The sequence below is a fragment of the Gossypium raimondii genome, chromosome 12 (genome assembly GCF_025698545.1).
Source record: "Gossypium raimondii isolate GPD5lz chromosome 12, ASM2569854v1, whole genome shotgun sequence".
Lineage (NCBI taxonomy): Eukaryota > Viridiplantae > Streptophyta > Magnoliopsida > Malvales > Malvaceae > Gossypium > Gossypium raimondii.
In genome coordinates this window covers 31,699,999-31,717,113 of record NC_068576.1, presented here as the reverse complement: position 1 = coordinate 31,717,113, position 17,115 = coordinate 31,699,999, and the positions used below count along the sequence as shown (strand labels likewise).

At 31.0% G+C, this 17,115-nt stretch overlaps 1 protein-coding gene across 1 annotated transcript; it reads left to right on the top strand.

The window, feature by feature from the left end:
* Nucleotides 1–13,481: 13,481 nt before the first annotated feature.
* Nucleotides 13,482–16,253, top strand: LOC105763686 (L-ascorbate oxidase). Its single transcript, XM_012582004.2, has 5 exons — nucleotides 13,482–14,048; nucleotides 14,134–14,226; nucleotides 14,313–14,525; nucleotides 14,606–14,794; nucleotides 15,190–16,253. The coding sequence occupies exons 1-5, from the start codon at nucleotides 13,785–13,787 to the stop codon at nucleotides 16,138–16,140; spliced, it is 1,710 nt and encodes a 569-aa protein (XP_012437458.1). The 5' UTR covers nucleotides 13,482–13,784; the 3' UTR covers nucleotides 16,141–16,253.
* The last annotated feature ends 862 nt before the right edge of the window (nucleotides 16,254–17,115 follow it).

The following is a 17,115-nucleotide window of genomic DNA, read 5'->3' as shown; positions in this document are numbered from 1 at the left end:
TTCAGTCTAACATAATCATACAAGAATTAGAATGATCATTCTTTAAGCAATCATATAATATTAACAATCATAGATATGTCATTATTAATCATGGTTTTAAATGGTCATACCTAAATCATCAAATTCTAACTACAATCATGATTTCATTCACAAATTTATGAAAATAATCAATAATCATAAACATATAAAGCATAAAATCACTTATCCATGTAGATATTTCATACCATCCTAGTCTATGACCTAATTGCATAATCTAGTTCTCTAGATGCCATTAAAAATCTAATCAGGGGCTAAATTGCATGAAATAAGTGAAGATAAGGAAAAATTTTAATTTTGAGTTTTCAAGGGCCACATGGTCGTGTGTCCAGCTCGTGTACGTTGCCCCCAAGCCATGTGTAAAGTGAAGCGGTATAGGTGTAGGGGGCACACGGTCGTGTGTCCAGGCCGTGTGAAAAACAGGGATGCAACGGGAAAATAGGGGACACGACCGTGTGAGGGACCGTGTGTTTTAAACGGGCGGGCCACACACCTGTGTGGTAGATCGTGTGTACCTAGGCAGTTTCAAATTTTAACCTAATTTTTTGTAAAAGGTCACCCACCTTACTTTCTCGGGACCTCAAGTGACCACCCCACGTTCAAGCTTGACCCAAACACCTACAAGGATCTTTTAAGCGACAAAACGTAATGATTATTAATGGGTTTTTAATAGTCGAAGGGGATTTTTGATAGAAACATTTAAAGATTAAATAACGAGTTGATAAATTGGTTAAAGCTCATTGCTTCCTAAAAATTGAGAAGTCCTAATTGATAGGGAACAAAATACTTACTGATTTTGACAGGGACTTGAAGAGTAATCGACGCAAGATCCAATGATTTTGATGAAGACGATGGATTAGGGCTTGATTGTAAAGATTCAAGAATTCAAAGAATTTCCAACAACAAGGTTTTGAGAACAAGTTTGTAATAGGGGGTTTTCTAAGGTTATGTGAAAATGAGTAAGGTTATGGTTTTTTAATTTGCTAAGATAACAAATGAGAATTTTAGTTGAATTAGGGAAAGTTTTTTAGAGAATTGGGTTAAGCAAAGGTTTGGGGTCTTATTGGGCAACTAGCGCATCTGTTAAGAAAATCATTAAAGTAGCATGGCCAACGTGGATTAGGCCTTTGGGAAATGGGGGAAAACTAAGAAAGACTGTAATTTAGAAGGCTTGAACTTGGTTCTCTATACTTTCCACCAAGCTCTTAACCACTAGACTAAGATTCAATTCATAATAATTTCCTAAGAATCTACCCTCCTATTGTTTGGGATGTTACAAGAAATCATAAAATTTTGGGCAAAAATGTAAACTAAGGGTCACACGGATGTGTGGTTAGGTCGTGAAATAGACTGTGGCCATGTGGCAAATGAAGAAATTAATCTACAAGGGAGACACGACGTGTGACAGGACTATTGGAGGGTTCTTGGTTGTGTGGTTCATGAACTAGCCTAGGATTTCTAGGGTACATGGCTGTGTGGAGGGTTTTGTGGTCCACACGCCCGTGTGGAAGACTGTGTGGCCCTAATCCTAGGCACAGTTTGCCCCAATTTTCTTGGTAAAGAACCCACAACTTTCACCAAGAGTCTGATTGACGTTCCTTGCGATCAAGACTGATCTGTTTCACCTTAATCAGGTCTTTCAATGACAAATTCACACAAATTAACATTGGGTATCAAGATTTGAAAATATTAATAAAGATTTTGGCAGGATTTGTAAAAGATCATTTAATCGATTTCAAGATTAGCGTGGATAGAAATTCTACAGGAGTTCGAGAATAAACATCGGGATTGAGATGTACTTACCAATTCTTTGGCAAAGATTAAGGATGTTATTTGACAATACCGTTAATAAATCATGAACAAGGTTGATCCAATACGAGAAAGAAAATATTCAATGGTAAAATATGTAAAATATGATGTAAAGGAGGGGAAAGAAAAGAAAGATGAGAAGAAATAAGGAGAGGAAAGAAAAATTATAATGGGATTTGAAAAGAAAATAATTCAAGTCTAATTAGGAATAATTGGACTAAATACCTAGGGTTTGGGAAACCCTAGGGGCTACATAGTAATTTTTCCCTTAGATGTCGAAATAAAAATGCATTCTTGGAAAGCAATGGCTCAAACTTGAGTTCTTCAAGGGGAATAAGCTAGCATTTTAACCATTAAGCCTAAGCCTGTTTCTTGTTAAGTTTTACTCCTAATAATATATATTCTAGTGTGGTTTTATCCTGGTTTGCTGAAAATAAAAGGAGAAGAAATGGGGAAGGGGTAGCTTAAACCTAAGACCTCTAGGATATGGGAGTTGTACTTAAACATCAAGCCTATTCAATTTCTTAGTTATTTATTTCAATTAACCCCTTATATTTTGGGGCGTGACACAAGCACTAAACTCATCATCAGTCAAACTCCTCAGTTGGCACCCCACACACGGCACCCCACACAAGACCAATCTCCATCACACTTAGGGGTGAGCAAAACTCGATTTGATTCAAAAAATATTGTATTTTGAGTTAATTGAATTGCGTTATTCGATTCAACTCGAATAAGTAATTTAAGTTTTGAGTTCGAGTCAAGTTTAATTTTACAATTCAAATAACTCAAATAATTCGAATAAAAGATTGGTGCAAATACCTATTTGGTCCTTGTCAATTTTTAAAAAAGAGCAAATTGTTCTCTCTCAACAAAATTACAAAAAAATTCAAAAAATTTAAAATTAAAATTAAAAATATTTATAAAAATAAAAAATTTATATTTTAAAAAAATTATATATTTTATAAAAATCTAAAGAATATATAAAGAATGTTAAAATTTTAAAATCTTCTAAAATACTAATTTTAGGACCTAAATAAGTTAATTAATGATTCAAGTTTATCATACTAAAATATCTTATTTTTATTATTTAGCTTTGAAAAAGTTTTTAAAGATATATGGTTTCAAATTTATGTGCTCTGGCATGGAATTAGTTATATTGTAACAATTTTTAATTTGACATGTTTAATTTTTTAATTTAACTCGAACAATTTCATTCGATTCGACTCGAACTTTATTTCACTCAACTCGAATCGAAAAAAATCTCAAATCGGGTGAGGATGATAAAATAGCACCTGTCAACTTGATTAACTCAAAAAAATTTCACTCGATTTGTCTCAATTCAATTGAACGTTCCCTCTTAATCACACTTCAATCTCTCTATTTCCTTATTACAAAAAAAAAGACTCCAAACCTACTAAATAGCAAAATTTTTCTATAACTTTTATTGTTTTTATAATTTGTATAACTTTTAATGTTTTTATAATTTTTTTAAAAAATTTAAAAATTTTATTTATTTTAATAATTTCTTTAACTTATTTGTAGTTTTTTTTTGTAAGGTTTTCATAATTTCTAAAATTTTTATAATATTTTATTATAATTTATAATATTTAATTTTTTAATTTTTATAATTTTATATATTTAAAATTTCTGATTAAATAAAATAATACAAAATTAATTAAACCCTCCACATCATCATTTTTTATGTAAATTTGGCATGTCAGTTACCATGTCATCTGCACGTTAGTACTTAACGACTAGTCAAGGGTGGAAAATAATTTCAAAGAGTTGATTGTGTAACAATCATAATCCAAAGGGTTCAATTAAATACTTTTTGCAATGAAGAACTTAATTAATTTTAATTATTTTCGAAAGAATTATTTAGTATTATAACTTAATTTTTCTGATAATAAGCATAAATACAATAAATTACCTAAGCAAAGGTGGGGAAAATACTTGTTTTTGATAATAATTAACCTAAAGGGATTTTGAAAGTGGATTATCAACTTAAATTGAATCTAATCTAATTGGTTATATTCCTTTTTTCCAACGGAAAAGGTAGAGATATTTGCTCATCAAGATTTTACTTTAGGCTATGATCGTTTACCAGTAAAATATTTTTCGGAAAATAATTTTTTAAAAATGATTTGTTTTTCTGGAAATGATTTATTTTTCTGGTGTTTGGATGAATCTGTGTAAAATATTTTCTGTTGTTTGGCAGATTTCCTGAAAATATTTCATAAAAGCTGTTTGAAATGAAACAAATATATATTTAAGAATTTATTATCTTTTCATTATTTAATTAATTTTATTATATATATTAATAAATTTATATTTTAAATTGTTTTTACATATATTGCAATATTTATTTATAAATAAATCAATCAAATTAAATATATAATAATACTCAATTATTAAGCTAGAGTATTAACCGTTATAAATTGAAAACAACCAAAGCAAATAAATTATTTCTAATTGTGTTATAAAAATAAAAACAAAGATTGAATAATTATAAATTAGCTTCCAAAGCACATTTAATACTAGAAATTAATAATATTATCCAAATGCATAATTAGTAGTACACCACATGATAACAACAACATTGTCCAAGTGCATAACTAATATTACACCACATTAAAGTATCAGTATCTTCAACCTTAAGAAAATTTTTGAAGCCAAATTTTTCTATGCTTCTTACTTTTAAGTAAAAAAGCTTTGGCCTCGGTTTCATGGCCCACAAGATAATCAAACATACTACAAAGGAAGTCATCATCAAATCCTTCTACCTCCATCGACATCACTTCTTCGTAAAGATGTGGTGTCTTATCTGCAATAAATTGTTCCAAAGCATTAACAATTTTGCCGAGTTGTTCACCAACAAATTTAATTTTTCATCATCGACACTTTCTTGAGCATTTTTTCTTTTATGTTTAGATGTGCCAGATGAAGATACTTTTGTTTTTACCAGCTCAATCTCTTCATTGTCACAGTCTATAGGCACTGAATCTTAGTTACCATCCTCCAAATCTATGTCAGCAAATGTTCTGGCAAAAATCCTTGTTATCATATATTTGCCAACAACCAAAGTCATTTCATCATAATGATTAATGCTTTTATTCAAAAATGGTTCATACTTCTTGTGTGCCTGTTTGACATTATACACAATTAGAATAACAAGTAAAAAATAATTGAAATCTACTTAACATATATATACATATATTAGCATTACTGCTGCATCATATGTCACTCTATCACATGTGATCATTTTCATGTTATCATCCCATCTAAAACCATTTTCAGCCCGAATTGTGCATATAATTTGCCACTGGTTTTTTACAGTCCTCAAATGATTTTTCACATGCTTCGCATCACATTGGACTTGAAATCTTTCAGAAATAGCTACAACAACTCAATTAATAGAAACTGCTTTGAAAGTGTTAGAAGGCTTATTTCCTTTCTGGGCCTCCTCTGCTAGAATTTCAAGAAAAAGATGTTCCATCGGTTTTGTCCACCTGAATTGCTTGGAGGTCCTTTCTTTGTTGCCCTTACCCATTTTACATTAATAATTGTCATTGTCAATCATTTCAATATCCAACAAGCTTAAAACATAATAAATTCAATATCTAACAAATTCAAGACATAATAATTTCAAAATCCAACAAACTAAATTCAATATGATTATCCAACCAACATTAAAAAAACAATTTTAATTCTAAAACATACATAACACAGAAACAATAACCCTAAGCCCTAAACCTACCTAATATTTCTAGCCATCTAACCAGTCTATATAGTTTGTGCAATTTCCTCTCTCTTAGCAAACCATTCTCTTGCTTTTTCTCTTTCTTTTCGCTCCGTAAGAGTTGGTATTACAAAATCAGACTCAGGCTCCTCATATAATCCTTGATTAAGTAAATCACTAGGATCAACTCCCATTATATGATTATGAAGGATACAACAAGCAAAACTATATCTACTGAGTTTGAAAATTCCAAAATGGTTCAGCATCAAATACACGAAACTATTTCTTCAAAATCTCAAAAACACGTTCAGCAGTGATTCGCAATGATGAATGGCGAATATTAAAGAGTTCCTTTGCATTTTTAGGCCCCTGAGCACTAAACTCTTTTAAATGATATCGGACACCACGATATGGGGTAATATATCCATTTTGGATGCCATATCCAACATCAGCAAGATAATATTTACCTACAATTTTACAAAACATAATTATTACTAATAAATTATGAGCTTACTAGAAATATTTGGTATTTAATGTTAATTCTTACCTTCCGAAATTCTTAATCCTCTTGGGAGTGAAAGTGCATCATTTAAAATACGAGAATCATGTACACTACCTTCCCAACCAGCTAGAACATAGGAAAATTTCAAATCAAATGTAATGGCAGCCAATACATTTTGTGTCGTTCCCCCTTTACGGCTACGAAATCTTCCTTGAATGCCAAGTGGAACAGATGCACAAACATGAGTTCCATCTAATGCTCCAATACAATCTTTAAAATAAGGATAAAACATTGTATTTTTTCTGATTTCACTAGGAGTTGACTCATCAGGTAATCTAATAACTAGTTTATACAATTTCAAAATAGCTCTTAATACAACCCTAAAGTAACAATGAATTGTCTCAATTGATCTATAACATCTAGATCCAATCACTCGAAACCTTACATTATGACCTACTAAGAATATCACACAAATTAAAAAAGGCAATTGGTCTCATCCTTATCACATCAATACATTATGACCTATTAATATAATTTCTTTTTTCATAATCTCGATTCACATGAGGGTGAGAAGCAATTTCCTTTCTAGTTTTTTTAATTTTTTAATCCAAAGATCCCTAAAAGCTAAAACTGAAGCCACGACTCCGGCAATTGCATTTTGATCTTGATTACGATCCATCTACACAAAATAATGCCACACAAATATTTGATCACTACAAAAAATATGCAAGCTTTACATAAGATCACACAAAAATAAAGCACAATAAGTTGCAAACAGAGACACTTATTGAAACAGATAATGGAATCATGGTAGAAATTATGATTTTAAGTAAACTTCAATCAAAGATAATGCATAAAAATGCCATGTACGAAATAAAATATACAACAGTTATACAATCAAAATCATTATCTTTTCCAAGAAGAAATTACCTTTTTATCAAGGCTGATAGCTTTAGTACAATCTGCTTCTGCTTGGAGGAAACTGAAGGGGAGGGAAAAAAATCAAGTACCAAAAAACCAAAGTGGATGTAGTTAACTTATTTATTATATATATGTGTGTTAAATAATTGGGTTTGGCAGTTTTTTTCCCTTGACCTACCATGGCTTGTATTTTAGTTGAATGATTCTTTTTTAATTTAATGATGGAACTGAATTCCATGCAACATAATTGATTTAATTTTAGCCTTCTCTGTTAAAGTAGGTGCTTGAAATTCAAGCATTGGCCATAAAATTTGAACAGAGTTTGTCAGCTTTTATGACAGGCTTGCTTAATGGATATGGAGAAGACAACATAGGGATATCTGAAAGTGAAAGTCCAGCATAATATAAAACAAGGTCTATCAGCTAAATTTTAATTCTAGTGGAGATTTGGCAAGTCATTTTAGTGGCAATCCAATCACATGGGACAAGAAAGACGCTCAATTCCTTTCTATTTAGTTCTTGCCTCTATGGAAAGAATAAATATATATAATAGTGCAAAATGAAAACGACACTCATTGCGAAACTAATTCAATTAATCCATACACATATTTTAGGTCTAATTATGCTGCTAGTCTCTGCACTCTTTGAACATTTGAAATTTAGTCCCAAGCTTTTTTTTTAGTTACCGAAAGTCCCAAAAATTTAGTCCCTCTGCTACCCATTTGATTTAATAAGTATAGTCCAATTAACAACATCATATAAGGAATTCCTTTAAATTGGATTATATGACGTTTTTAAAATAAAAATTTTGCTCACAAAGCTAATATTATGTGTAGGAAGTCAAATAAGCAAAGAAAAATGTTTAAGTATGGGGTTTTAAGGTTCGTTCTGAATATAGGACTGTAAGGTTTTTCATAACTGTTTCAAAGAAAATGGATATATATTTGCTTAAATGGCTTCCTTGCAACTTTAAAATGGCCGTATGAGTTACTCTTTTAAAAAGAAAAAAAATCAAATATAAAGGAAGTCCTTCGAGAATATCATCAATTGGAATAGATGAACTAATAAAAGAGTAAAATTTTGCCTTCCTAGTTCTAGATATGTTGCGGCCTTGTTGCTATAATATGTTGCGTTATTGACACTAAGCTTGATAGCCTCAGTATAAAACCCAATAGCCTTCCGCCATTGTTTATCTTTGTATGCTTGGTTGCCCTAAACCAGAGAATTTGTAAACAGAAAAAATTTATTTAAGACAAAGGAAAAAATGTGCAGGAAAATAAAAGGGTTTGCAACAAAGATAACTATGTGATGCATATACTAGAATCTAAGAAATAATACAAGGATAAACCATACAACAGATAATGTGCCAAGAACATATGCCAAGCCTTAGTGAAATAAGCTCAGCAAGAGGGCAACATATGCACAATTTAACTAAAACAAACAGTTTCCTCTGTTCCTTTCTGGAGTTAACAATTAACAGTAAGCACTGTAATAAAATTTCCTATAGCTACAACAACTTTTTGGAGCAATCTTACATCATTTAGAAATGTTTTCTAGCTGTTCAGTAGTATAATCTTCACATCATTTAGAAAAATTTACACTATATTAGAAAAATTAGAAAAATTTACCCTATTTTTTATCTATATTAGAAAAAGCTTTGGCTGCTGATATAAGCAGACTCATCAAAAGCAGAAACCTAAATCTTTCTCCATATCTCTCTCTCTTTTTCATATCAATTTTCTAGAATAAATCACAGCCCTTCCCTGATAAGTACAAAAATAAACAAAAACAATCACATATTTCTTTTTTTTTTCATTCTTACCTTCGAGAGAAGAAGATGAACACCGTCATCGACTGGTGGTCCAGTGCAAATTTTGACAACGAAAGGCGAAGATGGGGAAAATCAAAGATGAACGCCAGTGTCTGGTGTTGAGAATCGTTGTTGGCTGAAGGCAAGCAGAATATCAGGGTGTCAAGGATGGGGGAAGAGGAAGGGGAAGGGGAAAGAGAAGATCGGGGTGTTGAGAATCATTGTTGGCTTCTTTTCCTAAAAATGTCTTACCGAAATAAAAAGGGTAAGACATTTTCCTAGATTAAAGGCTTTTTTTTCCCGTATTTTGTAATACGTTTTACCTTAGAAAATTATTTTTAGCCAAAAAAACATTGAAAAATGCTGAAAAGCTTTTCCGGAAAATGTTTTACTGGCAAACAAACGAAGCCTTATTTTATTAGAAGTCTTTTGTTATTACTATGATCGTTGGTACTATAATAGTATTGGTTGTATTAGTTAGTATATATTGTTTTGGTTTTAATTCAGTATCGAAGTTTATGTTTGTTTTAGTTAAAAATTTTGTAACCTCCCCAACCCGGCTTAGACGTTAAGCCTAAATTCAGGAGATTACACCGGCCACCGAAATGGACTAGTATGATCGAAGACTTTATAAAACAGGCATACTTAAATATTCGTTTTATCTTAGAGGAAACCTTAGTTAATTTTCAATTTATTTACTGCTCAAAATTTATTTATAACCTAGCAGCGAAAAAAGTGATATCTAATTTAGTTTGAACAAAAACTGAAATTCATGCATAATTAATTTATATCCATATTTCGATATCTTAAATTCAAATTAAATTTCATGCATGCTATATAAAATAAAACTCAAATCTTAAGTCTCATCTCACAGTTTAATAATAAAACAATACAGTCTCTGTATAACAGAAAATGTGAATTATAAACTTAAAATACTTTAATTAAATAATTAAAAAATGTTTTGAGCTGAGAGTCTGCGAATGTCGTGTCTGTGTCCTAACTTGGTGGGTTATCTATAGAGATGGAAATAAAAAGGAAGTAAGTTATGAAGCTTAGTGTGAGTTCTATCACAAGAAAATCAGTGCTAACAATCGATAAAACATACTATATAACAAAACATAGAATGAGCACCATAAATTATCGATTCAGAGTTCACAGTTTATGTATGCACATTTTTGTGTATGGCAAAGCAATTTCAATATATCAAAATAAAGGTCCTACCCAACTCTGCTACACACCACAATGGGAGTTCCCTTGAACTCTAACTACTTACACATCGAGTTGTAGTTTAACCACCAATGGTTTGTAGATAAACTACCAATGGATGTGGACACATAGAAAAATCCCACAAATAGAATTTGCCTCTGGCTGTGGATACACAACAAAAATCTTGCAGACACAATCTGCTTCTAGCTGTGAAAACACAACAAAATCCTACAGTTAGAATCTACCTCTAGCTGTGGATGCACAACAAATATCTCACAGATAGAATCTGCCTCTAGCTATGGATACATAGCAAATTTGCAGATAAACTGCCAATCTTCCTTTGTACATATCATCCCACCCCATGCAATGCAATGTGGCATGCTTAGATCAATGTGATAGCATTTAATGTGCTTATAACAGATCAATTGGTAGCAATTAATATGCTTATAACAGATCAATACAGTAGTACTTAATATGCTTATAACAGGTCAATACAATTGCAATTAATATGCTTATCATAAATCAATACAGTAGCAAAAGACATGTTTTATGATGTATTCAGTTTAATGGTAACTTAAGGCATGCTGATCATACGATCCGTAATATAGATGCAATAGGCATATATTATTCACCTATCATGCAAATACAGTAATAATTCAGACATTCAAATCATGAATTCCAGTACTCATATTATCAAGGGTTCAATTGAGAGAAATAAAATCTAAAAATAGTTTTGGGACTATTCAGAGACTAAACTGAACAAATCAAAAAAATTTGAGCAACACTATAAAGCAGGGGTCACACGGTCGTGTAGCTTGGCTATGCAAGAGGCTATAGGTCGTGTGGAAGGGTTACACGGCTGTGTAACAAACTGTGGTAATTGGCAATTGCAAAAATTAACCTACAGGGGAGACACGATCGTGTGGTAGGCCATGTAGAAGGTTCTCAACCATGTGAGATTCAGACTAGCCTAGGGTTTCAGAGGTGCATGGTTGTGTGAAGGGTCGTGTGGTCCACCCATATGACCCTATTCTTGGACACGGTTTGCCCCAATTCACTTGTAAAAGAACACATCTTTAACTGGAAGCCTGAATGACATCCCTCACGATCAAATTTGTTCTGATGCACCTAAAACAGGTTCGAACCTTTGATGAAAAGAAACAGATACTATCAATGGTGAAATCGAAATCCAATAGGAAATATGATTTGTATGGGATTGATTTTGATTCAAAAGACAAAATTAATTTCAGCAATGGAAAGAAAATATTATGAAAATAAGAAGATGAAAAGGAAATAGGGAAAAGAAAACAAAATTCTGTTTGGTTTGGAAAAGAAAGCAAGAATGCAAATGTAATTTAGAAAAGGAGCTAAATACCTAGGGTTTTCAAACTTTAGGGGGTTGCATGGTAATTTATCCCTACTGTCGAAAATAAAAGAGAAATAGAGGTTGATTTGGGCTACTCAAACTCGGGTATGCAAGGGGGAGAAGCAAGTGTGTAACCATTAAGCCTAAGCCTATTACTTCCTAAGTTTTCACTCCTAACAATACTTGTTTTAGTATGGTTTTCATCCTAGCATTGTTGAAAATAAAAGGGAAAAAAAATAAGAGAGGAATGGCTTGAACTGAAGACCTCTAAAGAATACACTAACTACTTAACCATTAAGCCTAATTCATTTCTTAATTAATTATTTCAATTAACCCCCTATATTTTGGGGTGTGACAATTTCAGTGCTTTTTAACTTGTTTTAGTCAATATTGGTGCGCATCGGCTTGTACTGGTTGGTACAAAAATTTGATATTTGAAACCAACTTTTAAATTTTTTTCTTACCCATTTTAATTTTTATAAAATTATATTTAAAATTAATAGTTATTAAATTGAATTATTCAACCTAATTAACAATTTTAAAACTTATATTTACATATAAATATATTTATATGGATGTAATTTATGTATATTTGCATGTATATAACATATAATATATTTTTATCAAAATAATATATAATTTATTTAGAAACTAAAAATTAGACTATTAATATATATGTGAAAAAATTTAATGTATATATAATTTTTTTCAAAAATCTAAAAATTAGGCTACCAATATATGTATGTGTGTGAAAAATATTTTAAAACATCAATAAATATGAAATGGTACACTGAAACATGCCAATACAGATACATACCAACACTAAGACAAAAACGATATGTCCATTGGTACGGTAATGACTACCTTAATTATAACCCTATGAGTTTGGTTGACAATCTGTAACATTATTTTTTTTAATATTATAGCCTAGTTTGCATTCTTGTGCAATGCACGAATAAATTGTGCATATTAACTTTATATTATTTTTATTTATTAGTTTTTGTTTGACAACATTGATGAATTTCCTCAATAAAATAAATAATAATAATGTAATTCAAAATATTTTAAAATTATGTAACGAATTTAGAATTAGTTATATTAATTTTTTAATATTAAAAATAATATTAAAATAATACAAATATTTTAATGGTTTGAATATTAATTTTAATTTATTATAATTTAAATAATATTTATTAATATTTTTATAGGTTATTTGTTTTATATATTGTTAAATTAATTTGTTTTGCTCTAATTTAAATAAGTTATTGCAGAATAAATTTATAATCTATGTGAAAATTAGTGTAATCTTTGATTACCTTGAGCTTAATATTTTATTTTAATAAATATTCTAATCTTTGATTTTCTTTGACTAAATCTTTCTATTTCATTATGAAAATTTATGTTTATGGTAACTTATAAAAAAATAATGAAACATATTAATTATAATTATCATATTAATGTGCCAAATGTCAACATATAAACTGTGCCGTATAGGTTTTGCTTTTTTTTTATAATCTCATATTACTATAGTGTATATATATATTAAGTTGAATACTATGTATTTTGTTTAGTTTCTTTCATATATATATTTTACCAATTTAAATATTTCCATAATTTACTTTATATGTTTATATCTATTATGTAGTTAAATTAAATTTACTTTTGTTAAAAACTTATAAAATATATTATTTAATAAATAAATGAAGAAATTATTTTTATATTTAATAAAAATATTGTATTAAATAAAAAAATAGACTAATCAATACTCAATGTTATACACATTACTTAAGGAAGACCCTTTCCCTTTTAAGATTTAACCATCATCATCTCGGAGGAATAGAACAGAAAATGCAAAGATACTTCCTTCATTTTGACCACACCAAAAAATCTGACAACTGACTCAAATTTGTTTTATTCTATAAGTCATCCAGTTATACGCGGCTTTCATATAATTATCACAAGTAGATATATGATATTCATATTATAAAGATCAAGAAAAGAAAAGTAAAAGACCCATTAATAGAAAGGGCAAAGTCATTGAGGCTAATTCAAAAAAAGAAGTCATTTAGGCAACTTCTGCCTTGTTTTATTTTCTTTTATCACACTTCACATGAATTTTTTTAAAGCTTAGAATTTTAAAAGGTCCACTGTCCAATTCATTTTTTTTCTGGGCAGAGTTTCTATGAAGTTTTCATTTGGGATAGATACAGAAGACATTGTCTTGGTCAATCTTCAATAGCATGCATTCATTATAAAATAATAATAAAAAAGGCACAAGTACCCATCGCTCTAAGGCAGCAATTGGAAGCTTGATTTGAGAAAGCAACAACCACCCAAGTTTCCCCTCACTCACTTAATCCAATTCCTGGTATTTTGTTGGGGTTGTTGCGATATGGTTCCGGTCAGGTTTCTGCTTTTAATACCACTTATAGCTTTGTTAAATGGTTATGGTGTTGAGGCAAGAATCCGCCGATATAAATGGGAAGTAAAGAACGAATTCAAGTCCCCTGATTGCTATAGGAAAATGGTAATAACCATCAATGGCCGAACTCCGGGTCCTACAATCAGGGCTCAACAAAACGATACAATCATTGTTGAAGTTACAAATAGTTTGTTTACAGAGAATATTGCAATTCACTGGCATGGGATCCGACAGGTTTTACTTTTTTACTTTTTAATCTTTCAGCTCAACACTTGTGAAATTAAGTTGTGTTTTTATTTATTTATTTATTGTTTGACAGATTGGAACACCCTGGTTTGATGGGAGCGAAGGAATAACTCAGTGTCCAATTTTGCCTGGAACCACTTTCAAATACCAGTTTGTGGTCGACAGAGTAAGTTTGGGGAAATTTCAGAAGCTTATAGTATAGAATCATAGACTGAGAGTTTGAAAACTTTTGTGTGTTTGAATTGAATGCAGCCGGGGACATACGTGTATCATGCACATTATGGAATGCAAAGAGATTCTGGGTTATATGGATCAATCATTGTGGGACTATCTGATGGGGAATCCGAACCTTTTGCATATGATTATGATAGGAACATCATCCTCAATGATTGGTACCATAACAGCACTACTGAACAAGCTGTTGGCTTGTCTAAAGTTCCTTTTCAATGGATTGGAGAGCCTCAGGTGGATATATCATTACCTGTTTTTCAAGTCAACAAGTGTTTTGGTGATGATTGTTTTATGTAAGTTTGAAAATTTTTCAGTCTCTTTTGATCCATGGGAGAGGAAGGTTCAACTGTTCTAGTTTAAGTGTTCCAAGTTCAGACCCTGGCCTTTGCAATACCACAAACCCAGACTGCTTCCCTTTTAGATTAATAGTGGTCCCTGGAAAAACATATCGATTGCGAGTTTCCAGTTTGACTTCTTTGTCAGCTCTCAGCTTCCAGATTGAGGTAATGCTCGTCTTGCCTTTCTTTACAATACAATCGATTCTTTTATTCTTTTTCTTTTCTTTTTTCTTTTTTGATGTTATAAAGCATAAGAGACAGCTATAATAGCATTAGATTATATTTGAATTTTTTAAAATTTTAAATTAAAAAACTATAATATTTTGATAATATTATTAGTCAGTAAGATTGAGGTTGTATTTCAAATAAAATTTATAAATTTAATTCCTTTTATCAAATATTATTTTTCATTCAATAAATTAAATATGATTAATGTATTTTTATATTAAATTTAAAATTTTATTAAAGTAATATTTTAATTAAAATTTATTAATTTTACTAAAATTTGAGGAACACAAATTGTGAAAACTGCAAATTAAGTAATGGTTTTATATATGCAGGGCCATAAATTGACAGTAGTTGAAGCGGATGGGCATTATGTTGAGCCATTTGTTGTGCAAAACTTGTTCATATACTCGGGGGAAACTTATTCGGTTCTAGTAAAAGCCGATCAAGATCCCACCACAAATTATTGGATCACATCAAATATTGTAAGTCGACCAGCGCCCAACACTCCTCCTGGTCAGGGCGTTTTGGTTTACTATCCAAATCATCCAAGGAGATCTCCTCTGACAATCCCTCCGGCAGCCCCCGTCTGGAACGACAGCCGCCCTCGGATGGCACAGAGTCAAGCCATTAAAGCTCGCCGTGGTTACATCCACACTCCTCCTGCAGTCTCCGACAGGGTCATAGTCTTCCTCAACACACAAAACGAGTTAAACGGAAGAAGACGATGGTCGGTTAACAATGTGTCGTTCACGCATCCCCTCACGCCTTACTTGATTGCACTCAAGCACAATTTAACCCACGCTTTCGATCAAAACCCACCTCCCGATGGCTACGATTTCCTCAACTATGATATCTACGAAAGGCACCCAAATGCAAACACAACTTCAGGTAATGGGATTTACAGGCTGAATTTCAACTCCATTGTGGATGTTATACTTCAGAATGCAAACACCATGAACCCGAAGAACAGTGAGACGCATCCATGGCATTTGCATGGCCATGATTTCTGGGTTTTAGGGTACGGAGAAGGGAAGTTCGATATGTTCAATGATCCCAACAAGTACAATTTGGTGAATCCGATTATGAAGAACACGGTGCCGGTACATCCTTTTGGATGGACGGCTCTGAGGTTTAAAGCAGATAACCCTGGGGCCTGGTCATTCCATTGCCATATAGAATCCCATCTCTTCATGGGAATGGGTGTGGTTTTCGCTGAAGGGATTGAGAAGGTGGGGAAGTTACCGTCTTCTATCATGGGGTGTGGTCAAACTCAAGGTCTTTAAATCATTCAATTTCAAAAGCTATGGTTTGACAATTATGTTTCAATCAGAAAGGATGATATTATTCATTTACAGTAGCTTAAATTTAGTAATTTTATCTTAAATTTTAAGATTTCCATCTGAGTTTGATTTTTTTTATGATGAAAATCATTAAATTCAAAATGAAAATATTATTATGATATTAAACTATTAAAAAATACAAATAATATAACATCATTTTTCATACAATTCTTTTCATCGTTATTCTTTTTCTTCTACACATGGGAATAGTAAAATTTATTCTTAATTTGTCTCTAATAACCTTTTCTCATGTTTGTTGATTGTCTAAAAGAATGTTATATGTTATTCGAGTTCTATAATTGTAATTTGGTTGTCACTTCTAACTTTAAAAATTAAAAGAATAATATAATTTTTAGGCCTGCTTTTGTAATTGTATTTTTTATTTATATTCATTTTGATTTTGAATTTGAAAAATATAAAAATTTAATGATGTGACACTCTCATTATTTGACATTTAAAAAATTTATATAAATTTTCAGTTCATCATGTGTATAATCTTTGAGTATCATATACAATGTTTTAATAATCGACTAGTGATTGAATTGCTCATATAGTTGGTTCTTAATTCAATTGGTTTGATTGGTTCAACTTCTAGATTAACATTAATTAAAAAATTATTAAATCGATTCAAGTACTGATTTTGAGTAGTTTATGATTGTTCAACCCATTTGTTTAAACTAATATACCGGTTGGTTCTCAGTCTAATCATTTCAACCGACCAATCTAGTCATGTTTCAAGAATATTGGTCACATCATCAAATATTGACGGAATTCAAGTTCAGTGACTAAAATGGATCTAATTGTCAAGTGCAAGTAACAAAAGTGAACCAAAAAAAAATGTAAGTACCAAAGTGGATTGAGTTACCAAATTTAAGGCCAAAAATTATATTATCCCAAAAAATTTGACATGTTATCTCA